Raw genomic sequence first — 25835 nt, forward strand, 5'->3', positions numbered from 1 at the left:
GAAAGAGCTGATAATCCCTTTTGGCTATTTCGAGAAGAGCAGATCACAACATGTCAAGAAAGTTGAACGCGCACGAGGGAAACATATTCGTTTCACGTTCGTTAAAAGGCCAGCATAGTGTATCCGGACACCATACCAAAGTAACCGAGTGCCACAATTTGGCAAAGTGTTGCCGCCAAACAAAGGGTCTATTTCTTTTTTCTTGTTCTTTTTTCCTTCTGTATTTTATTGTTCTGACATTTTGAACTGTTGTAGTACGCTTACAAAACACGCGCCGCTCGGCGCTTTCAAAAAAAAAAAAAAAAAAAACAATGAAAAAGGGCGTTTCGTTCGACCGCCGGTCCCTGGCTCTGACTCACTCTGCTTCGCTCGCGTTTATTACGGGCACGATCGAAAGAAGCAGCGTAGCGGTATACGTACGGGGCCGCGCACGAGACAACGTTTCGGTGCCAGGTCTGGCGCAGTCCAGCCCAGTCTGGCAACCGGCCATTTCGTCGCTCGGTGTTCTGTGGCGCTGCCCGTGGATACACTTCAAAAACGAACCGCAGCGCACGCGATGGGGACTTCTGTAGCGCAACGGCAAGCGGTGCCGCCCTAGCTTTTCCAGTACTACTTGAGTCGGGTGACGTCAGAGCACCGAGTTGAAGGAGGGCACCGCCTAGTTTGTAGTAGCAGTGCCACGGGCCAGCGCGCTGCGGAAATGCGTGGATCTCGTAGCGAAATTCAGGACGGCCGCTTCCGCATTGTCGTTTGTTCGTTTGGATTCTACGTCGCGTGAGAGAGGCGTCCGCCTGAGCGGCTCGGGGCTCGGAATTGATTTCGATGACGACGAAATGCGCCGCGGTTGGCAACAGCGGTGCTGGTCGCCGGACACGCGGCCGCCTTTGTGGACGAAGCAGCGGATAACTGCGTCTCCGCGTCACTTCTTTGAGGGCGGCGATTTCGAAACGCTGGATTACACCCGTGCTCGTCAGCAAGGTGAGAGGAGAATGCTCTTCCATCTCCCCTATTGTTGTCTGTTAGTTCGCCGCGCGCTGTTCTTCGGGTCCTCACAGTTCTCTCCCCCCCCCATCCCTTATCATCTATGTTCCCTACTACTACACCCCTCCCCCCCCCCCCGCATGGTCTATACTTACAAGGTGTAGCCCTTTTGGTCAGACGATAATTAAATGGGCCAGCAGGGAGGCTGTCAGCTGGTTCCATTGTGTCGGACGATTCAATTGAAGCGCGCGGGCGTTAGTAGATTCCCGGAGAAAGCTCGTTTATCATAAATATATTGTAAGTTACCGTCCCGCCCATAGTTACGAAACTTGGTTAACAAGACAGCGACGAGGATTTCTCCACCCTATTGTCGGTGTATTGTAGTTGGCGTGCGGCGTTTACGTCTTTGTAGAGGGTTTGGTGAAGTTTGCCTTTTATGAAGTTCGCTCTCCTATTCCGGACTAATAACAAAGGTGTTTCGAACACGTTTTATTGAAATAATGTTAATGAAAGTACCAAGACGAAAACTATGATTTTTAATATACTACAACACAGTTTTGAAGCTGTAAGCGGGGAATATTATTTTTCAAAATTCGTCACGATACTGCCAAAGTCTGACGATCTCGAATTTGACCATGCAGTGCTCACACATAAGTGCTGGAGCGCTTCGATGAAGTCGGCTTTTTTTATTCATGAAGCGGTTGAGTTGCTTTATACTCGGTGTTTCAGTGAACACTTTAAATTTTTATTAGATTGCTTGTTGCAAACAGTGCAATTCTAGTCTATGAGCTGGTCTACTTAAAGAGGGGGCATTAATTTGACAAATATTGAAATGCATAATCAACTAATTAACATAAACTCACGAATTAGGTTTTTACCTAATTACCTTATGGCACATATTGCAATCTACAAATTCTAACCAGGGAATTCGCAAGGGGAATTAACTTGGAACAAATTGTCAGGATGGCACCAGTTTCGATATATTAATTTCCGAACTTTGCAGAGAAATGCATTGGCGTTCCAGTTATTTTTGTGCTTGAGTGCATAAAAACGTTTTGTTAAGAAAGTAAGTGGAACGGCAGTGCATTTTTACCACAAGTTTGACGGCGCATATTTCGTAAATCGTGTCATCCACACAATTCTTTTCAAGCGGATGTGCCTTGCAGTCTCACCCTCTAGAATTTGAAAATTACAGTATGTGCCATAATGTAATTAGTTATAAATTTTATTAGTGAATTATTGTTAATTAGTCGATTACACATTTCAGTTTGTTGTGCAAGTGATGTCTGCCCTTTCGAGTAGACCAACCCATTAACTAGAGTCGTTCTATCTGCCACAGGCAATTTTCAAAGATTTTTGAAAGTCTTTGCTGAAACACCCTCTATATATCTGTCTGCAGGCATTCCTGTTAGAAAGTGCATGCTGCCGTTTTTGTGCCCAAGTATCTTGCTGCTGCATCGATTAGCCCACGGCTTTTCGGCACGTGGTCTGTGACTGGCGTGCGATCCGTGAAAACCCTTGTACGAGACCCGCAAAGGCCGCCTAAGCGTTCGCCCTAAGATGTCTCAAGCTCATACCACTAATAAAACTCACGTCGTCCAACTTTTTGACATATCCCTGCACAACCCACCGGAAAACAGCGCGGTACGCATGTATTGCACCATTCCTGGCAAGAAGGAGAGATAGGGGTATTCGTGGAGGAAAAAGTAGAGAGGCTGCCCTGAAGCAGGTGTCTCGACTGCGAAACACGCGCCGCTCGACAGCAGGCAACATCTGGTGGAGGAGTAGAGAGAAAAACAACTTGAATTACCAGCAGGCGTGAGCGAAAAAAAATGTTTTTATTCACATTTTGAGCAGCGTGTTTCCACCAAACTGTTAAGCAATATTTTTATAGCAATATTAAGATAACTAATTCGCACCCGAATGTTTTCTGGCCCTTTGCTCGTTTTGCCTCCGGCCTCCCTTCTCTCCATTTCCGATCCCTTCGACTTCCTACATTTCTTGTCGCGCAAGTATAACCTCTGATGAAACTGAAATTGCACTAAAACCAACCATTGGCCCTCGGACGTACGGCATGCCAGCTCAATAACGTCATCCTTTGCCACGTAATAGCGATGCTTGACTAGCTCAACACAATCGCGTCTTCAGCGATCAATAACACTGTGGCGCTGGTACGACGGTGTAGCCGCCGCGTCGGAGCAGCAGGCGGGCGTGTTATGTTTCAGCTAGTTTCGCGAGCTTCGTCTAGACACCGCCATCGTCTTCGTCAACGGTGGTGCCGAAGATGGTGAAATGGTCGCGAGATAGGTGAATTAGGAGCTCGTAACTTATCTGCATGTTCCTGGTTCAGGCTTACCTTGTGCTACGTAGATATCAGGGGCACAATTCCCAAAGCCTTTCGTTCAAAAGTGTTGTTCTCCATTGGACGACCCTCTAAGCTAATAATGTCCAACATCCCGAGTGTCCCGCATCTGCTTTAAGAACAGTTGTAGCTTAAGTACGTTTTGTGAATGCGGTCTCAGATCGATTGTTTCGAAGTTTCATAAATTTTCCACTTCCCGTGACCATTGCAGTGCAGCGTCGCCCAACACCAATGCAATGCGGCGAAGCACGCTGCATTGTCGCGCGGAACGTGGATATGCTATGTGGCTGCATTATACAGGAAGCAAGAAACTCTCAGGCTCCAAATCCTAGCTCTTGCACATCGTGATGTGAGAAAGGCAGCGCTAATAAATTTCAACCTTCAAACACCGGTTTACGTGAACACCGGGATAAGCTAACCTTTGGAGAAGATCGTGATTTAACGCGCATTTTAAGCCGAGTTTCAAGCAATGATTGTTCATTGCAGTGTATGTGCGTGTTTTGTGACTGTATGTTCTCTCTACGTGTTTATGTGATCACTGTGTATATCATAATTATCACCCAGCATCTGGAGTAGCACGTCAGGCGGTCAGTCATCCCCCGTCAGGCGGTGTGCCATCCCCGGAATATCAATAAAGTTTGTTTTTCTCTCATCGCAGTTTTAATTCTTGATCGAGGGAAGTCGCGAAACGCCAAAGCTCATGCTTTTCGCATAAAATAACATGATGGCCATATCATGACACTGTAACCGGCTTTAACTGAAAACAAGTGACCCTGTTTTGATGTGGACTTCAAATATTGAGCATTGAGGGGCCAACGAGCGCGTGGTGTTGATATCGGTGATCTTGCGATGTTATGTGGTAATAAGCACCCGCTGTTAGTCGAGAAACTGTCCTGTATAATTCTTGAACATGAGCAAGCGCATTTTCAAATTGTCTAAGTTAAATAAACGTGTATTATTGGGCCCAGATTTTATCTTTGTTCCTGTATTTTGAATTCCACGAGTCGCCAATGCTTCTTGTACATTCGAACTAAGAGAACAAGAACATGTATTTATTCCAATTACACGAGGCATTTTGTAACTTGTAGTACACTGGCGCTAACAATTACCTTTCCTGTCATATTCCTTGTTTTCGGTCATTTTTTCGTTTTCGCAAAAGCTACTTCTATTATTAAGCGTTGGAATGCGCTGATTTTGTCTTCGATGACATAGTGGCGTAATGTTTATTTTTGATTGTCACTTGCCGGAACAATAAAGACGCTTTTACTACTACTGGGGGAGTAGCTAGACTGCGCAATATTATCACCAGCATAAATACTGGGTTTGATCTACTCTCTTATCGCCTGAAAGACTTCTAACTGCAAAGTGCACACTCTTTACAGACATTATGCTACGACCAGGCAGTATGCCGACTACTCACCGAGTGTTCTGCTGAAGGGAAGCAGAGCGTAGCTACAGTACAATACCTCTCTCTAACTTTGATGCTAGCTGATTTTTCGTTATCTCCAATCGGGGGAGTAGTGGATACTAAGACGGGCTCACACGTACCGCTAACTCGTCCACTTTATACCCAGAATAGGAGAGAACTATGCGTCAAGGCTACTGGGAAATCATACGCTGTGTGCCAACTACGACCCTTTGCTTTAATGCTGCTGCATTAAAACGGGTGAATTTCAATGTGGGCCTTCCAACCTAAAAAATGACACGCGCTTTGCGTTTCGAATGGCGCCAAGATCGGTGTCCAATCGCGTTTGGTATACGCTAGGTGTGGTGAAATGCGGGTTACCTTATTCTCATGTAATCATGGTAGCTAATTCCTCAGAAATGTTACCTAGTTCCTAAGAACCTACGTTTTTAGGAATATTGAGTGACCCTCAGGTCATTACGATTTGAAACTTGGTTCGCATGTGACGTGGACAAAAATGTATTCCTTTTGACGAATTGTTGGTCTTATTAATAGATCCCAACGCGGTGAGCGCCTGTGACCAATAGCTTCCGAGTGTCTTAATATCGTCTGTCAGGCGGTTTTAACATGAACAAATATAGAAAGGAAACCGAGGAGAGAACGATAACGCAGAGAAAACAATTATTGATGTATTTTTTAACGCTTTTTCGTTCTTTCTATTTCTCCTTGTATCGCTTGGTGAACAATGTTTCCCGAGAAAAATTATCTTACGACGCCTTGTTTGAGCATAATTTCTGTTGTTGGGCACCCTAAACGAGTTACAAGCCTCGGTACAAAGCGGAAGAACAAGATGAAGCAGAAACGCGTCGCCCAAGTTCATTTCCGAGGGCTAACGATGATTAATCGGCGACCCGCACCTTTCCTGCAGAACGGTCGCGGAGGCACTTCAGGGCGGCCTAGGCGAGACTCGCCGCTGCGAGACCGGAGGAGCAGTTCCGAAGAAAGGGCAAATTTAAACTAAAGCCTCGTTCCACTGCACTCGGATCTCCGATGAAGCAAGGGTTTCTAGCCGCTTCCGTCCTTATTTGCACGGCTCTGGCACACTATAGACCAGGATAATTCGCTGCATAAATAAGACAGCAGTGGTGCGTTGCCTGCTATTTGAGCGAATGAAAAGAGAGATACGATTAATTAGTTCTTGCTGCACCCCATAATCCTTCAGTGCAGCTTTGATGGGCGAGTTACAACCACAACGGTAAAAAAGAAATGTTAGAAATGTAATAACCAGCCATGAGAATATCCTTGAGCAGGATTCTTCCCCCCTCTCACAATGGCACAGACTGTACTTGACTGAAGGGAACTGAAGAAGGAAGTACGAAAAAAAAGAAGGAATGAAATTAAAGAAGATTTCAGAACGCTTCGCAGTGCCCGTGGGCTTTCCTGCGCGTTAAACGGCGCCGTGTTCGCTAACCAGTAACTTCGGCATGCACTTGACTTAGCTCGACTTGACTTGGAAAAACAAACAACCAGATCCTGGCTCATTAACGAGCGCCCGCACTAAAGCACCTCTGATTTCCCCTTGGGCAAAATTTTAGACAAGCGGCTAGAATAAAGAACAAAAGTAAAAACGCTTGTGAAGGTATGGGATGAACGCTCCAGATTGCTGCTCTCTGGTGCTTCTTGTAATTATGCTCCTCTGTGCCCAATTTATTGGCTGCGTCAGCCTAAAAGCGAGGAAATTGCTTTTGCAAACCCAACTTGCCAGAGGACGATCAGCTGAAGTTTCGTGCAGCACCTGTGGGTCACCCTTAGAGCTCTTTCTGGGCTCTCCAGCAAAGCTCAGTATACCGCGGGGACGCAGTGTCGAGGCGCTGTACACATATATGGAAAGCGATAAAGAAGTTGTCGGTTCACGCTCTCCTTGGAAAATGGGCCTTGGTACGGCACTGCAGTCATAGAAACGTTTGCCTAGCCATTTATAATTACCTCTGTGAAACAAAAGGAATGCCATGTGAATGTTTCCCAGTTTTATGAGCACTGCGTTTCCAAAAATTTCTTCCTCTTTTCTAAAATTCCAAATTTGAAATTTTATACGCATTAAGTCAATATTTACAACCAAATTGGTGAAGTCACCTATCTCACCATTACCTGCTTGCTTTCACTTCTCCTTATTAGGCTGATCGCTGGTATTCCAAATTCATTTATTTCACTTGTATTTTCATTTCTCGTTTTGTTTTTATTGACCTATCCTGCACAGAGAACTTGTGCCGATTGTGAAGGGCATCCTCATGATCATCATGATCATCATCATGATCATACTGCATGAAGCACAGGGCCGCCTTCAACCAATGGCTGCGAGATGGCGCAACATGCCTCCCTATGATAAACTTAATTTATCCAGCTTTCAGTGACATCGTCCAAGATGCCTACTTGGAGTCCGTGAACGTGTGCTGAATGGCTTGGAGAAATAAATAAAGGAGTCTGCTCTTTGTTCCGAGTTCAAAATTATTCTAACCTTGATTACTTTAACGTAAGCTAAACTCGATCCTCAATTTCGTTGCAGTGTGTAAAAACAGACATTTTTCTGGCTAACATCTCTCCTTCTCTCTTTCTTTTTATTTTTCTCTTTTTAAGTGTGGTGTGTGTGCTTTATAATAAGCACCTTCTGCATTCTCTTCTTGTTATCTTTCCTTTTTCATGTCTATCTTTCTGTTTCTCCTTTTCCCGAGTGTGTGGTAGGCAACCACGTATGCCTTTACTTAACCTTCCTGCTTTTTCTCCTACGTATCTCTTTTTCTCTGCGTCCGTTCCGCCATTGATAAAGATTTCTCACTATACGTTTAGCCGCCTTCCAAATATTTTTATGCAGACGAACTCGGTTAACTGTGCACTTAGCAGACAGCAAACCATTTAATTTGATTTCGTGCAATTTTCCTTCGTACTGTTATAGTAGCCCTTTGACACGTTTGCATGGCGTATACGTTCAAGCATAATCAGCGCGTGTTATTCACTTAATAGCATTAGGTACCTTTAGATATTGCGTCTCCAAGGGGACCTTTGCCACGCCCTGCTTGCGTTCTTTTGTACCTCTTTATTGTCGTGTACAGCTTCTTCCATCCTTTAGTCCACATGGCGGTTTGCGTCCGCTAACTTAGGGTGCGCAAAATCTAAAGCTCCCTTTTATTAGCGCTCTAGAAGCACAACCTCGCTGTCTGGCTAAAATACGAGCGCGTGGAATGCGTGCACTTAAAGGTCCACCATCGCACTTCAAACACTTCATATTAATGTTTACGGCGCATGAAAAATAGTAAAAATAAAAGTTTTTTTTTTTAAATTTCTGGGTGCAATCTTGGATTGCTCCTCTGGGGGCAAAAAGCAGGCAACGGAAGAAACAGGCGACGCCTGCTTTCTTGCTTCAATAAAAATATAATAATAAAACAAGTGCATGCATGTCACGACAGAACGACTTGCACCCTTTCTTTTTATCACCACGGCGCGATGCGTGGTCATAGCAGCAAACTGAGCTTCAGCATTTTTTTGAAGACCGCTTAATTTGAGAGATAGTGGGTAGAAACGACGCATTAATGAAGTTAATTAGGATCGTTGCACAAGTTGAGTAAAAATGAGAAAACACAAGAAACCAACAAAACTATAACTTGGCGGACTTTTTTTTATTGTGCTTGTTGTTCATCCACACCGAACTCAAGCGAATCATTTTTTGTTCGAAAAAAAAAAAAAGAACAGGCGCCGTATCCATGTTTGTGTCTCTCTCTCTCTCTCTCTCTCTTTCATATTCCGGTCGTGGAGCCCTTCTTACTCGCTTTCGTATTCCGTCGCTTGTAAGGCACGAACAAGAACTAAATCTTAGGCAGTCCCTATTCTTTTTTTATTTCTAAGGACGCAAGGCTTTGCGCTCTTGCAGTCATGTAACTATATTAGGCTTTATTCGGAAAGCAGTATTGAATTTCGCCGCCGCCTTTCCCTTATGCTGCCCATAAAATAATCTATTCTTGTTCCGAGTGTTCTTTAATTCAAAGATTCTCGGACGTCAAGTCTTGCGGCCTCTCTGCCTCCACTCGCTATGTATATCTTGATATTCAAAGGTTCGAACGAGAACAAGACTATATCTGCATATACGACCGGCGAAACACGAGCGTTTACGTCATCGGTCAATTTCATTATTTATTTGCGCATGACCTTACATATACGTACGAATTATGTGCTTGCTTATAATTTGAAAAAAAAAGGAACGCCTTCACTCCCGCACCAAGAACTTTTATCTTCTCTCCGTAGTCGTGTTGCAAACCCTGTTAAACTTGCACTACAATGTAATTCTGGGCCCCTTATTTCGAACATCTCGAACAAGCAAGAAATGAAAGTTCTCCTTGCCAAGCTGTGTACGATAAGACATAACAGAAAGAAGAAACAGAGAGAGAGAGAAGCATGTAATGCGCCCAAGTGAGGTCGTCTAGCGTGAATTTTACAGAGCCAATGAAGGACGGAGAATTTTTCACCGAGAAAGAGCATAATTTATGCCAACGTTGGGAGCCGAGGCAAAAGTGAAGTATGCAAAGAAAAAGTCCGAAAGTGATAATCAAACACTGGCTTCCAGTGGTTGGCAAATCTCGGCACAGCCTGTTTCTGTTACTGCTGCATGAAAGTTCTTGCGCAACGGCAAATGGAAGCTGTCTAACTCTGTAACGTGAACGTTAAGTGAAAAAAGTATTAGAAGAAAAGGCACTGGCGGGCAGTTCTCTTAACGGTCGTCTGGACATTGCCGACGGGTTCTTACGTTATGTCGGTACTAAATGAGAAGCTGCGTGTTTATACGACTGCGACGCAATAATTTGTTTTTTCGGGCGTGCAACTTAAGACCGGTAATGAGCGGCACTAAGGGAATGCAGACTTCGCAGGCAGCTGTGGTGCGATTACAGAAATTTATCTTCACCAGGACTCGAACTACATCGACTTGGTCTTGAACATTAACGGCATGTCTGAGTCAGCCGTTTATGGCATAGAGTGTGTGGTTTTGGCATACAAAAAATAAATTGAGTCGTCGTTTTTTGCAAAGCTTTCCCGTAGGACAATTTTAGTGGCCTTGAAGTATGATTGCGCAAATTATAAATGCTCTAAAGAGGAGGCGCTGCGTCTGCGATAACAAAACAGAGCTGCAGAAAATAAAAGACCCCGTAACCACTTTTCTATCATCAGGATACTACAAATTTGTTAAGTTCCTTCAGTCGCTTACCGTCTATTTCTGTGCGAACAATGACGTGAGTGGAAAATGTGAAGAAATAAACAGGTCAATAATTGCTAAGCATCGAAGAGGGTTTGTGCTGATATTTCCTTATAATCTTTAAATTATTAATTTGGTATTCGTTCACTCAGGGTAGTTTTCACGAAATAGGCGGTAATATTGTAGTGTTAAAACTTATATGATAGAACCAAGCCACAGTTCCTTCTTCTTTTTCGTCTTTGAAAGTACCATGTCGCAGCATAATTTGCATGTGTTGCATTGCTGCATACAGCATTCATTGGCAGTGAGACGTAGCAGCAAGAGGGAAGCGCTTCCGTATTCTCTATTCCTTAGAACAGTCAACGCCAGGTGCCTCGATCATGACTCAGCTTTATCAAAGTAGCCTAGTGATGCAGAAATGTTAATCACGACATCCTCAGGTGCATATGGGGCTGGGTTGCTAAGCCCGAGGTAGCGAGATGGAATCACGGCCACGGCGTCCGCATTTTGATAGGGGCGAAGTGCGAAAACTCCATCTACTTAGATTTAGGTGCACGTTAAAGAACTCCAGGTGGTCCACATCTTCGGAGACCTCCACTACGGCGTGCCTTATAATCAGGTCGTGGTTTGGCACGTAAAAACCCATAATTAATTTTTTTAACGACGTGCACAGGAGAACATCAGCAATGGCCCTGGTGGGAGAAGGAGTGGTCAAGATATCCGCCGCCGAGAGCCCGACGGCGCAGAGACGTCTCCCACCCGGAAGTGATGACGGACCCGTTAGGAGCGCTCTGGGAGTCCGCTGGCTACCCCAGCTGTGAAGAGGTGGGTCGCTGAGATTTTACAGCGAGTGACTGTTAATTTCTCGTTGCGCAATTTTCGGATCTCTGCGATCGCGTGACTCAAGCCTCCTCGTCTAGAAATGGCACCGTGCTCTACTCACGGGAGTACGCGGGATATGAAGAGGCTGCGCTACGGGCTCGTTAAACCCGTGGAAGTCATTTCCATATTTCTTCTGGTGTAAGCGAGAGCCAAAGATGACTTGGATTAGAGTCGTCATTCAATAATTTAATTGTTCTTCTAATAAGCATTCAAAAAAGGTGCCTTCAAGATCCTGCAGGATGGCAAAGTGACGAAGGTAGTTTTACATTATAGCACAATGAAGCACTGCCCTTTACGCTAGCGGAACATGACAACGCTTAACTGACGACTTGCAGAAAAAGTGCGCCGCCGCGGCCAAACTGCAATCTTTCTTTCCTGCTGTCTGTCTTTGTCGTCTTGCGCTGCCCCTTCAAGATGTCCAATCAGCACCAACTTGCCCAAATGTCGATTATTCTACAGTGATATATCTCTTTAGAAAACAAGGCATATCCCCACTATCGTTATTGGGGGTATTTGACCGTGGGCGGTATAGCCGCTCTTCACTGTGCATACACAAACACGTGCACAACAGAACCACGTCTATTTTTTTACCCGCGAAGTGCGACAAAAGAGAGTCTGCGGCTTTCCCGCTTGTTTCTGGAGCAAGTACTTTCTAAAAGCTTCCCGTTCAATAATTAAACGAACTTTTCGAAGGAGAAATAAAAAAAAAAATAGTTTCCATGGATCGCAGTAAAATATCTAGATGGGCTGGGCGGCTCCTGTTTATGCTCACAGCGCAAACGAGACGTTACACGGTAAGATACGCTTGTTTTCTCTGTTTTCTTGGCCAAGTCTTTCCGTATAACTCATCGTTTGAGCTGTGAACATGGTTAGTAAAAAAAAAAAAATCCGCGCTGACGTGCAAACAGATTCAAATTTATAACTGCATCGGTATTCAAACTGTTTACCTTTCAAGATATCGCCACAATTCTTAGGTTTACAATGTAAGTCGTACGCTTGACCAGTTTAGGAAATAGGCCTAACCGCCGTGGTTGCTTAGTGGCTATGGTGTCGGGCTGTTAAGCACAATGTCGCGGGATCGAATCCCGGCCACGGCCGCCGCATTTCGATGGGAGCGAAATGCGAAGACACCAGTGTACTTAGATTTAGGTGCACGCTAAAGAACTCCAAGTGGTCAAAATTTACGGAGTCCTCCACTAAGGCGTGCCTCATAATCAGAAAGTGCTTTTGGCATGTAAAAACCTAGAAAATACGCTGGCCACTTGTCATAGAAATCTAATATCATCGAAAAAGACAATCGAATGGCAAATGTAGTCCTGAACGAGCGAAAATGTTTGTGAATTCGGCCGCATGTCTTCTTTTTTCCTTTGACTGCTAGAAAGGGAAGAAAATCATAGTTTAAGGTTGCACCTATGCACAAGTTCAAATGCTAATTTATACACGGAAGCCCGTTAGGCCTGTCTTCAGCACACTTTCGTAATTTTACTGTTCGGACAGTTACAGCCTTTTTCTTATCCGTACCAAAAAAAAAAAAAATAACAGCGAAGTTACTTACACGTTTGCAATTCCCTGACCGCGCACTTGCCGTCGTAAATCTGCCAAAGTTGTTGAGCCTCGAGAACTTTCGAACAAGCTTCGACGCAAAAATTTTCAGGAAGTGAATCTTTCACTTGATCTTCGCTCCAGGTGCCTAATGCATTTTGCTGGTAAGACACGGCGGAGGAGAGATAAGTGCACCTATAAAAAAAAAAGATCAGAAAGAAAGGAGCGGGCCAAGGCAAATCTCTGTGGCGTGTTGATGCGAACATAATGCAGCGAACATCTCGAAATGAAGCGCATAAAAAAGACGGTCGACGAATATCGAGCAAGCGGCACCATCGGAACGGCCTGATACGAGGCTGTCGAAAAACGCACGCGCACGTTCGCCGCCTCGGGCGAGCCTAAAATAAACAGAGATTTCGCTGCTGCATAATGTGCTCGACGCTGTACCGTCATCGTGAATTTATTCGAGCGAATGTATCGGCGACACGAGGCTGCGCTATCTCACTTACGGTCCCTGTTTTCCGCCTGTTTAGAATTTTTTCTTTAGTTTTGCTTTGTTTCCTTGGCTTATGTGGCTCCTGAGTTCCTCAGCTTTCCCTTCTTGAGGTGAAAATGCGAACACTTCGCTAGCGTTGTTTGCACGAACAGCGGCGGTAACCAAGGAGAGAGAATACAAGTAACCAGGAGAGACAAAGAATGATACAGAGATGGTGCGACGCTTGTTCGCCTGATTTAATGGCTTGTGGAAAGAATATTTAAGTGGTTGATATTGTTTTGTTCAGCCGTTCATGCTGAAGCGAACGCCAGTGGTGACGCCTTCTCCTGACGTACGCTTTGACACACGTTCGGCCTACACGCGCCCACCGAAAATATGGCTGAACGCAGCGACGTTTTTAATATCAGTAGAAAGCGTTGACGGTTTTCGGGGAGCAAACGCATCTGCCTAATCAATATGACAGAAAAAAAAGAAAACAAGCTGGGGTGTCAAAACAAACTTGCTTGGATGTCAGACTTGATTTGGTTGAAAATATTAAACGTGTAAAAAGAGATAAAGAATAAAAAAAGAATAGGTTGCTCGCGTCACGTCGGTGTCCTAGCTTCTTAACGTCTCGTCCTATAAATTTGCGCTGCCAGGTCAGTCATATGTTGTGTTGTTAAAGGTTCCACTAGAAAAAAAAAGATGAAAGAAAGAAAACTGACTGCAATGATTTATGATTTGCTGTTGCGGCATCTTGTGATGGCAGTTTAGGCATCACAATTCCTCTTTACGCAAGATAATTGAGGACTTCCTTACGCGCGTTCTACAGCTAAAATTTATATGCCATGCATCGACCATAAGCCGGACTTGTTCGTTCTTATGTTTGAACTGACTGAAGATTTTCGAGTACCCTTGCAACGTCGACAGTGTAACGGTAGGCTAGACGATGTTTCACGGGTCCCTGAACGTTTATGCTAAGTTAATCTCTCACTGATGCAACGCCCTGCTGCCCTACATAAAATCGATCTCAGCTAAGAGCAACTGTATAACTACGCCCGTGCGGCATTCTGCAAACTTCTTAGCATGCTTTACAAAACGCATGTCAAGCTTTTTTACTTGTCAGCACGGCGGCGCATATATTTCTTAACTTATTATCAGCCGTAAAGACAGCCTTGACCCCGTTTAACCATTGCAGCAAGGCGGTTGCACCACAACTCCTCTGATAGGAGTCACAATAGATTACTTAAAATAATCACGTAGGTTCACCCAGGTACAGTGATCAATTGTATGTACTCATCGTACCCTTGCTTTTCTAATAAATAAGATTTGAGCGCTGCAGCTGCATGATGCTGTAGCTGGCATGAATTCTACGTGAAAAGCAATATCTGCCTCGTCTTTCATAAATTTGTTCCTTTAGATATTTTTTCTTTCGCACTAATTACAACTGAATTAAGAGATGTCTCTCTCTGCCGAGTGAATGCGGTGTAGGTGAAGAATATGAGTAATTAATGTCGCGCATTTACGTCAAGCACTTGGATTCTCGTAAGTTCCTCGTGCAGGCGACGCATGCTTTGTTTTGGGCAACAATTCACAGGGACACCTAAAAGAAAAATAAGTTTATTTGTATTAGTAAATCACCCTTATACCATAAAAAAAAAAAAAACAGGGGGGTTGGGGCAATGTTACCGTAAGGAGATGGCTTATAAACAAGAAAGTAAAGCAAATCACGAAACACACGTAGGGACTCTGCCTTGAAGTTCTCGCACCAGCTCACAGCGGCGTCGTGAATTTGGACAGTGACTGTATATGCCTAGCTATTTCTTGGAACGACTACATTGTAGTATAAAGAAGCCAACGGCTGAATTTAGCATGCATCGAGAAATATAACTGCGCCACAAAAGCTAAAAGGCGAGAAACCTTTCGCGAGACCTCCGCCCCGAAATTAATGAAAAAATAAATAGAAATTTGCCTTCATTTTATTTTCTAGTAATCAACGTTTTACCACGAGAAGAACGAAATAAAGTTCTGTAATACGCAATCTGGCCTGCTTTCGGTATCCTGTAGAGCGTGCACCGCCGCAAGCATGACGTTACTGTGGAGAAGCATTCATTTGTAAAACGGGCCTGTGGCATTCTTGCAAGAAGAAACAAAGAAAGAAAAACAAACACTCGGAAAAAAAAATGCATCATGATTTGCATAAAGCACTACCTGGGTCTTCTTGTGTGTGCGAGTCTGTGTGTGGACCGTGGGGCACAAGGCGACGCAACCTAGGCCACTTAGGTCCGCGCAACTCTTTACGATTTCCCGTCCAGTTGCATGGACGCTTTTTGATCTACTATGTAGACTTGAAGGTGAATTTATTTTCCTATTCAATCCATATATATATATATATATATATATATATATGGATTGTACCTAGCTTCAAGACTTCTGCCCAACAAAGCTCTCCAAGGGGTCTCAGATAACCCCTATCCATGCGTCAACGGAACTCGTCCGATGCCTATAAATATCACAATGTTGTTGCTCCGCTCAAGCTTTACCGCCTTGGATTCTGTTGACTCGCCCATTCTGTTTCTTCTCAACATTCTCTCAGTCATCCTTTTTATAGTCATCCTATTTCTTAATATCACTCGCTTTGTCTCGTCGTACCAATTTTTCGATGGGACGGAAAGCAAAAGCTCATGTGCACCATGCTTTAATTTTGGTCTCAAGACATCCCAAGTGGTCAAAATTAAGTCGGAGTCCCCCACAAGGGTGTTCCTAATAATCAGATCCTTGCTTTTTGCATGTAAAACCCTAGAATGTTTTTCCCCGCTGCGATGTCACTAATAGATCGCTCGGCTTACTTGGACTATTATACTAACGCATTTTCGTGTAAGCATTAGTTTTTTATGTGCAATGCAATGTTTTTACTGCAGTGAGCTCGAACCTGGGCCCACAAAAGAGATAATGAAAGAATGAAGGAGCATATCAATCAAGAAGTTACAATCCGCTCTGCTCGATCGGTATTGTGTTGATGGCGACAAATGACCACCTGTGAATGGGAAAATAAACAGGTAAATAATTTGCAACACTCAGTGTTATTCTCGCTATTTCAAAAGTTTTCTTCAAAGCTATAGCTTCCTCACTTCCGTGCGAGGCGTGCATCACCGAGTAAATGTGTAGAAACGGGTCATTCGCATAGGATGAATCTTTTAATTTCTGTGAAAAGATCGACGTTATAGTTAGCATAACCTTCGTGTTTTGCACAGTGCACTACACTTGATTGGAAGCGAAGTTGTCAAAAGTTAAAAAAATTAATATCCCACGCAGTTTTCACTTGCTTGCCTCAATCCGAGTGCGTAGCTTAGCTTTCAGCAGGAGATTCACTTAAGACGATGTCGCAGGAGCTTAATCTCAATATGGGTTGTCACGAAGTACAGCCAACCAAAGCAAAAGAAAACCACTGCGTTGAATTTGTTTATCAAAGTCGTTGAAATGTAAAAAAAAAACTAAATAAAAGTGAACTCCTCGTCATATGCAGGTGAAATGCACTTGGTGTAATGAAAACGTTAAAGTAATTACACGCCTCATGTGCGCGAGGACCGTCTACGTATTTATTTCTTCTTTTCGGGGCACGTCATACGTCGGGAAAAGATAAAGCAGTACTCTGCGCTGCGAAAATCCATCTTCAAAAAGCAAAACAAGACATTCCAGACGGATATCGTCTAGCTGAGAACAAAGAGCGCTGACACGACCATCGCTCCCGAGGGATTTAGACCGGAAAGGTCGCTTATTCCCAGAAGGAACTCATGCGGCGAACAGATTGTCAGTGACGTGATAAATTTCTCTCCGGACCCCGGTTGCTGAACCCTCCGCCTCGAGAGCTTTCAATCTTAGTCGCAACCATGCGTCACTTTTAAAGTTTCTCGTATTTTTTTTTCCATTACTACGACATACTTGAGAGTGTTTTAGAGTTGCACCAACGTCTCGAAACTCAGGTGCCATGTATCATCTCGCAAGAGTTTTCTCCGTTCTTTTCTTGGATTGCGTTAGCCAAGAATCAGTGAGATTGGAGTTAGTGCCCATGACGAAAGTTAGTGGCGCATCTGGACGGATGAGAGGGAGAGCTTAAAAGGATGCGTATGCGGATGCGTATAGAGGGATGCCTCGTTGCGTTTGTTAGGCACAACTTGACGTGGGCTGGCAGACGGAGGCTATGACAGCACAACCGTGGGCCTAACGACACTAAGCTTTCAGTCTGTATCTGTAGCGGAATGGCTCTTCAGATTGTCTTGATTGGTGAGAGCAATACACGTGGTAGAGCTCATAGCTCGAACCAGCTGTTATACCAGCTATAGCCAGATTTATTAGCCGTTTAACGTATCACTGAAGTTCGAAATAACGATGCAGGGTCGCTTTGTTTACCTGATCGAATCACGAAAACAGCAAAAAGAACAATGAAGTGGAATACGAGAATATAAAATAATTGACAGAACTTGCAAATGCTTTTGTATCTTGTGGCCCAACTCACTATCTTTTTATACCAATAGAATAAACGTCACGATTGCCATAAAAAATACCATGCGCGGCGTCACATTGTCGTCAACTACGAGCACACTACCATGTGGGCCTTTGACGGTCTTAGTGCTGTTTCCTAGCACCCTGTCTCAGCGAGCGAAACACACTGGTCTATATATATTAACCATGCACAAAATGCCTCAGATACGTCAAAGAACAATTAAAGTGAAGCTTTCTTTATTGACTTTCCAAAATTTTTGTGGCTGCATGGCGGGTAAGGTGCTGCTGGATTGGTCGCTCTCTCGGCGGACATAATCGCGATACATATATATATATATATATAAACGTTATATTTTCACCAATCAAATTCCCACCGAACGGTCTTATATAACCCCTGTGTGCTGACGAAGCATGCGAAACTATTTTCTGCGTAACAACAAAATAACTTCCTGCACAAAACTTGAACATAAATATAATGTCGGCGCGCAGAAACAGCTCTAAAGCACACCGATATGTTAATGGGATGGAGAATTATATTCAATTTTACATATGAGCAGTAAATTCATACATCAAATTTGTCTCCTTCAGTTGCTCTTATAGAGTAAATTTACAGAACTGCGATATTTGTTTTTGGTACTGAGTTACGTACTTGTAGACGTTGTGCTTCATATTTTTAGACCTACCAATTTTCTGGAATTTTCGTAATACTTTTCAGGTCCTGCATCAAAATTCTGCTCCTAGAGTCACTAGAATTTATTTTTCTTTCACAATCGCAACACATCTAATTCCAATCAATCCAGCGGTGGTCTCATAATAGAAATTCTACGTTTTACGTGTAATTGAATACGAAAATCGCAGTTGGCCTCAAGCTATAAACTTCAACTTTACTGTGTTTTGTATTGGTAGAAAAAATACACCGAGTTTCTGTATTTATAGCGTATGGTTTTTGACGAAAATGAAGAAGCTTGTGTTGGTAGCAAAGCATATTGTTGTTAGACTAGGACGCCTATAGTTCGAAATGCTGTTTACAATTTATAGTTATAATACGAAGCGCAGCATTGACCAATATTATTGACAGCTCACGTAAGAATCCACTTCAATTCGCCATCATGCTGGGGTTAGAAGTACAGCGCTCATAATTCAAAGCACTCACTTGCAATATAAAGCGTGAGAAATATGAAGGCAGCTACGTGATTAAATGTGTTATGTTAGAAAGTGCTCGAGTGACATTGTACTTCGTTATCTTAACTGACATTTTCTTTCTTTTTGGCCTTTAATCTTGCTACAGAAAAACAAACATATTTTCGACTTCGCTGTCGGCAAACATGTAATTGACTGCTGCTTCGTTCCTTGCATTTCGTGCTACAACATTTTCCCTTGTACTGCGTTCCTGTAAAGATATGAGCACATCATGGAAATACCTTTTTCATAAACTCTTGTTTTCACGGCCCAAGGAACTGATAACGCACTGCTGTTGAAGCATCACAATTACAGCGCTCTGGGCTTGCCCCTCTTCACACATGAAATGGAACATAGAAAAAAAAAATAAAAGAAATCCAACCGCCCCGAGTGATCACTGCTCTCCTGAGCCCGATGCGCCTCCTGCAGTTTGTTCGGAAGAGATTCCGATAACCGGTTGTTGCTGAACCTGTTTCGCATTAGGCTGCCTTGAGAGGGATCGACTTTAACGGCATCGTCGGCTGAGCTCAGGAAAGAGAGAATACAAACCAATGGGAGGGTGGAAAGGAAAAAAAAAAGCGCCGATCTAACTTTTACCCCTACATGTCGACGAGCAAAGAGAAACAGATCAATTTTTCGTCTTCGACCTTCTCCTATCTGCGCGATGCTTTCCGCTGGAAATTCTTGCACGAGTGCACCCACCTGCAGCGCAAGCGAAACGGTGATGTATACCATCATTTGTTCGAAAACTTCGAAAACAATGTATATATATATAGCGCGCCAGATGTGGGTGCAGCGTTGCATCAGAATACCGGCTGTGAAAGGCACGTGTTTCTTGAAACCGTGTCGTCAGCAGTATCAACGTTGTGCCTTAGAAGGAAGGCGACGAGCGAACTCGTCAGAAACAAACAAACAAACAAACAAACAAACAAACAAACAAACAAACAGGAACAAAGCTCGCTTAAGTTTTGTAGCTTTAAAAAGCTGTTTCCTTCCTTCTGGCCGCTGAGAACGTTCAGAATGTGAGATGTTGCTGCCGTTGAAACGCAGCAGTTCTTCTTAATGCTTTACGTCTCCTGTAATGCCCCTGGTATACAAAATAAGTAACAACGCCTAAATCGCTGCTTACACTGTTAAGCTTGTTGCGTTCAGATTACCTCGATCTTCCATGAAAATTATCATTAGGCATGTAGCTTCTGCGTTAAGCTAGTTCTATTCCCAGGTGAATTATGCTCACACTCTAGTTTTGATAGTTTCCCCCTTTCCTTTCTAACTGAACTTCCGATATTTGCATGACCATGGAGCGTAACGTTGAAATACAATCGGTGGAAATTGCTTTCACGGACGATAACTAGGACAAAGTAAGTGTTACCAGTAAAATCACCAATAGTGTCATTTAAGGACCCGCGAGAAAAAAAAACGCACTCAAACTTCCCTCTCTTTCTAGTTCGAAGGCTGTCCTTCATACTTAGATAATACTCTCTGTTAGGGCTGATAATGTCACTAAATTTTGCTGTCTCTGCTGCCGAGTCCAGCGTCAGACAATGTGACCTGCCTTTCATTGAGCAATTAAGCCTAACTGACATCAATTAACTCCGGAGTTTGGAGCCGGCGTGTGGGAAGGGCCGGAAGACCAGGGAGACAGAGGTGGTGCCAAGGCGCCTTCGGCAATCGATGCATCACTGGCAGCCGCGATAATAACAAGCTGAAAGCACTGTCTGTCTCGCTCTCCTGTGCTTCATTGAATACTTTCCAGCACCTAGCCCGTCAGCTTCTCTTTCGCTTCGACAGATTGACTTCTTTTTCTCACTTTGTTCAGTTTTTGCAATGCGGAACGTGACGTCCAAAATACGCACGATATCATTCGTCGCTCATTATATCCAGTGCTCGCTGTCTCGTATAGTTGCACAGGTCTTGCACAGTTGCACAGTGAGACGGGTATATATGTACTTTAACTACCCACGCTTTTAACGCTCCGAACTCAAATCAGTTAAACAAACAGTGCTTTTTGTGCGCATTACAGCTCGCGGTGAGCGTTCTCCACAACAATAAATAGTTGGGTTAGTTGGTATAGCAACATCGCCGTACAAAAGTACACAATTTAAGCAAAATACAAGCTCTGGTCCCTTTCTAATGCTCTGTCCAAATTTAGAGCTGTTTTGCAACGGCATTTCTCTTGTCTTCCGACAAGCGAAGACATCGCAGTGCGCCAGAACCTTGGCCTCTGACGTTAAGGCGTGCTAACCTTTAGCAACTGCTTAACGCTGTAGTCTCGGAGGTCCAATCAAAAGAGTTACGCATGCAACAGCTCATGCAAGATAGGGTCATTAAAGAAGTTGGGAAGCGCCTAATAAAAACAGAGCTTCCGGCTCCCTCTCGCGTTGAGAAACTATAACAAGGGAATTGAAAACAATGGAAAGCAACCATTTTCACTGTTTATTAGCCGCGACATTATCACAGCTTTGTCTACTGAAAACCTCACTATCCTAAAATTGTAGCGTAAAACAAATGTAAGAGTGGCCACGAACCATGCATTGACCTGCGTCTAGTAGTGCACCGGTCTGGCAGCGACACACAGGCGTTCTGTGTTTACGGAGGCGGCTTTGCGCGCAAGGTGCCGAACAGCGCTGACGACTGGATAAGGTAAATACAAACAGAGCTGGTGTCCTGCTCGTAATCTCTTGTCCCGTCGTCTGCACTGTTCGACATGCTCTACGACGACTAACTGACTCAACTGGGAAGCCATACGTGCAAGAAGGCGCCACCGAAGCTCCTGAGAAACCATCGGTACTATATTTAGAGACGCCATGCGTCGACACCACCTATCGTTCGTGACCGGTACAGCGCGAACGGAAGAGAGCACGAGAAATGACGCAAGTCGAGTGGTACTAAAACGCGGTTTTCGACGCCTGTTCAGACTGCGCCGTCCTTCACGAACACTTGCGTCGCCGACTGTCCCAGTTTGCTATCATGCTGCAACTGCATCGGTTGATTGAATCATGGGTTTGATAACGTCCCAAAGCAAAACGGGGGTATAAGAGACGCCATATTGGAGCGCTCTGATTAATATTGACCACTTGGAGTTCTTTAAATTGCACTAAGAGCAAGGTACAGGAACGTTTTAGCATTGCGCCCACACCTAAATGCGGCCGCAGCGACCGGGAGTCGAACCCATGACCTCGTGCTCAGCAGCAGAACACCGTAGCTACTGCACCAACGCGGCCGGTGCTGCAACTATATCTTTTGTTCGAAGCAACGGCCTGACGGCTGCCAGTCTTCTCCGCTAAAACTGATCTATGTTGCGCAGTTTTTTTCTGCGAAAGACGCTAGCTGGGAGGTCGGATCGGTGTCCTTAGACCCCCCCCCTGTCGTTTAACCCTTGACTTAGAGACGGCAGAAAGAAGCCATACAAATAATAACATAATCGTTATTGTTATTACAAACTTTATTGCAAGCCTTTTATTTTTGTTATAAAATCAATTCGTTTAGGTTTCGCTTGTAAAAAGACTCATCTTCTTCTTGCTTTCAAGCGCCTTCTATTTTCACCACTGCGGCGTCCCGAGCGCGCGACCCAACGCTGCTCTTGTCTCAATTGTAAAATTCTGATGCTCCTCCGAACCCAGCACCAACCAACGCAACGCGGCTTGAGGCCCCAAAGTCTTGGTGCTCCAACTCTAAAGCTCTCTGATAAGTATTGTGCGGGATGCCGTACGGCACGTTGAATATCAGATTTCTAGTTTTTTTTTTCTTAACTGTCATACCTAAAACGGCAAATCGTTGCTAATTTTAGATGCATATTAACGGTTGTGCGCAGCTACAATCTTCATTTTAATCAATAATCTCAGAATATAACATACTAAGAATGTTAAGCGACTACTTCCTCTTGCCGGCGACATAGAAAGAAAGAGGCAGGAGCGAAAATGGCGAAATGATTCAAGTGAGCCAGAGAGTGAGACCACGCGTATGGTAAGGCTACCGCGCGAATAAGTTGACTCGAACATTTTAAAGCAGCGAAATCTACGGAGCAGCGCAGTAACCTGAGCGGCTACCTCTTCCTTCCAAAGTGGTGCGAACGTGCCGCTAAGAGGGGTGCAGTTGTGGAATGAAACGCACTTGTTAACGAGCCCCATTACGAGCCCTTTGGCTTTATTCGAACAGAGAATATAGGAGATGCCCGAACAAGTATCACTATCTTTCTATATGCATGACGGGAAAGACAAAGATAGAGAAACTGTATGGCTAACTATAATTACTGAATTCAGCCGAGTCTCTGCAACGGGCTGCTTTGGATGATTAATATCAATGATTAGACGTATTAATAATTAAAAAGAAAAAAAATATATATACAGAATTATGGAGTAGAACTAGATACACTGAAATTGAAGGACATTAATTTACAGAAAGGAGAAAAAATTCGCAGTTCCGCCCAAAAGGCGAAGCACCGATTACGATAGCAAAGTAGTGGATAGCTGTGCGAAGTAAGGATAGTAGTTTTATCGGCCGTGTAAACTAGTAAACATTCGCTTACTAACTAGATAACGATAGAATATGTAAGCGTGACTCAACGAGGACGTAGGAACAAACAGCCACACTGAGGCAACGCTGTCTTTGTGTGTCTGCTTCATTCTACGCCCTTGTTCAGTCGCGCTTACACATTCTATCACGAATTCAAATCAACTAGCCCGTCAATGTGCTTTAACTAATTTAATCAGCACGGTGTCATGCGCGCACAGGTAAACATGAACACATCTCGCTCGATGAGCGCGCAAACTCGCTGTGAAAATTCTGGAGTGGGGAATCGCGGCAGCAGCAAGGGCGCATTGACCTTCATAAATATCTCGCTACAGTGCGAACGAAACGTCGAAAGCACAGCGCACACGAAGCTACCGGCACTACGCGCACTCTGCAAACATCGCAGATCGCTTCGAAGATGAGGCTCACGCGGGCGCGCACTTTAGACACGTCGCAGATCACATTCAAGACACACGAGTACCGGCAATGCGTCCCTACCAACGTTCTTAGATATACTTTGGTCCCTACGGCGTCCGCCAAAGAATCTACTATGGCGTCCGCGATTCGCGTTGCCAACGCCATAGTAGACGCCGCGGCTGTCTCTAATTTGTACGGAGCGGCGGGCGAGGAGGACAACGAGGCACCGTAGCAGCCGCCGGAGAAGAACGCCCCTCCTCCCTCGTCTCACCCCCTTGCCTAGCGCGCCACAGCAGAGGACATGCCACCCGCCGTGGTTGCTCAGTGGCTATGGTGTTGGGCTGCTGAGCACAAGGTCGCGGGATCGAATCCCGGCCATGGCGGCCGCATTTCGATGGGGGCGAAATGCGAAAACACCCGTGTGCTTAGATTTAGGTGCACGTTAAAGAACCCCAGGTGGTCAAAATTTCCGGAGTCCCCCACTACGGCGTGCCTCATAATCAGAAAGTGGTTTTGGCACGTAAAACCCCATGATTATTAGAGGACATGCATTCGGGCCACGTTCCTCGCTCGCGCACGCGAGATTGAACCGCGTGCGCCGGCTCATCTTCACACGGTTTCACTCATGCGGAACCTCATGGCGAAGGTGAAGACAGAAATGCGCCTGGAGTGTCCATACAATTGCTATCGCAATAAAGGAGAACGATGAAGGTGCTCTCCGACAAAATGAATACACGAATGCAGTAAATTCTACAGGACCTCATTCTGTGCGTAATATAGCAATAAAGAAAAATGCGCGCAGACATTTAAGACTGTCACCTCGTTCTTTTTTTCGCTTGAAGTATCACGGTAATGGTGGAAACTTGTTATATTGGGCCTCAAATGGCTTCCTTTAAACGCTGAGTGACATACAGTAGTCCCCAGTTCCGCTTACCAAAAGCGGATGTGAATTCATTCTTTCCTCCTGCCTTGATGCCTGTAGAGTTGTTCATTCGCGCGTTGCTGTTTTCTTTTCTTCTTTTATGGGGCTTGCTAGCCTTCGAAGTTTCTTTTTTCATGCAAGAAAGAAACAAAAAAATATTTCACGAATACATTCATGTACATGGTGTTTTCGCGTGGCCCTGGAAACAAAGTGAACATGCGCTGCCAAGAAGCTGCATTATTTATCTTTTTCGTTGTTGTAAACTTTTTCTAATGCTCCTTATTCCTTCTTTGACAACATGATTTTTATAAACTCGGGTTTTCTTGCGACCTGCTTTGACGTTCAGCAAATAATGCTGCTGCGAGCTGCCGTAGCAGATAAAGACCTTTAGTGCGCATATGTCAGCGCCAAGAAATCACGGCCAAATGCAGCGGAAAAGCGCGCAATGTTATTTACTAAAGTCGGCGCAGGTAAGAATGTAAAACATCAACGGACTTATATTTGCTCTATTTGTAGTTATCGTTAAAAAAAAAATTAAATTATGGGGTTTTACGTGCCAAAACCACTTTCTGATTATGAGGCACGCCGTAGTGGAGGACTCCGGAAATTTCGACCGCCTGGGGTTCTTTAACGTGCACCTAAATCTAAGTACACGGGTGTTTTCGCATTTCGCCCCCATCGAAATGCGGCCGCCGTGGCCGGGATTCGATCCCGCGACCTCGTGCTCAGCAGCCCAACACCATAGCCACTGAGCAACCACGGCGGGTGTAGTTATCGTGAGAACATATAAGAAACTTATCCACAAAAAAAAAAAAAATAAAAATAAAAACGATACACTACAGCCGTTATTCCTTGAATTATACTAGCCGAAGTACTGGCCGCCCCATATTTATGGTGACGTAAAAAGGTTCTCCAGTTATAGAAAGGCAAGATCGCACGATACCGATCGTAGTAAAAGTAGATTTGCGCCTGTTACGCGGGCTGCTGAAGTTCATAGAACACTGCCGTTGTTGTTGTTGCTGTTGATGATAATGATGATGATGGTGATGCTAGTGCTGATGCTGCTGCTGATGATGATGATTGGCACCCCCTTTCATATGGGCTGCGACACATAGTCACCTAGCCTGGTTGAGCTCACCATATTTTACTGCACCAATCGCAGTCTAGCATTTTGCCTTTCTTGATTTTATGTTTCTTCATTAAAACCTCTAACTCTATGCCGTACAATTATTTACGCTTGTAACGACTCCGGTTCTAATAATATCTTCCCTGCCTTTTTCCCACTAATATTCTAAACACATCTTACTTACCTCGACTGCTGACCACATTATGCTTCCATCCGTGTTGAATCCCACCGCTTCTGGAATCTGGACGTTTCCTGCGGGTCTTGCTGGGAAAATATCTTGACATTCTATTACG

General features: G+C 44.4%; 1 protein-coding gene across 1 annotated transcript in view; it reads left to right on the plus strand.

The window, feature by feature from the left end:
* The first annotated feature begins 208 nt into the window (after window positions 1-208).
* Window positions 209-25835, plus strand: part of Schip1 (Schwannomin interacting protein 1) — a 131764-nt gene continuing 106137 nt past the window's right edge. The window contains exons 1-2 of the mRNA XM_050189126.3: window positions 209-978; window positions 10658-10809. Of these exons, the coding sequence (XP_050045083.1) occupies window positions 834-978; window positions 10658-10809 (297 nt within the window). The 5' untranslated portion in view covers window positions 209-833. The remainder of the gene's footprint in view (window positions 979-10657; window positions 10810-25835) is intronic.

Source organism: Dermacentor andersoni, chromosome 2, assembly GCF_023375885.2.
Source record: "Dermacentor andersoni chromosome 2, qqDerAnde1_hic_scaffold, whole genome shotgun sequence".
Classification (NCBI taxonomy): Eukaryota; Metazoa; Arthropoda; class Arachnida; order Ixodida; family Ixodidae; genus Dermacentor; species Dermacentor andersoni.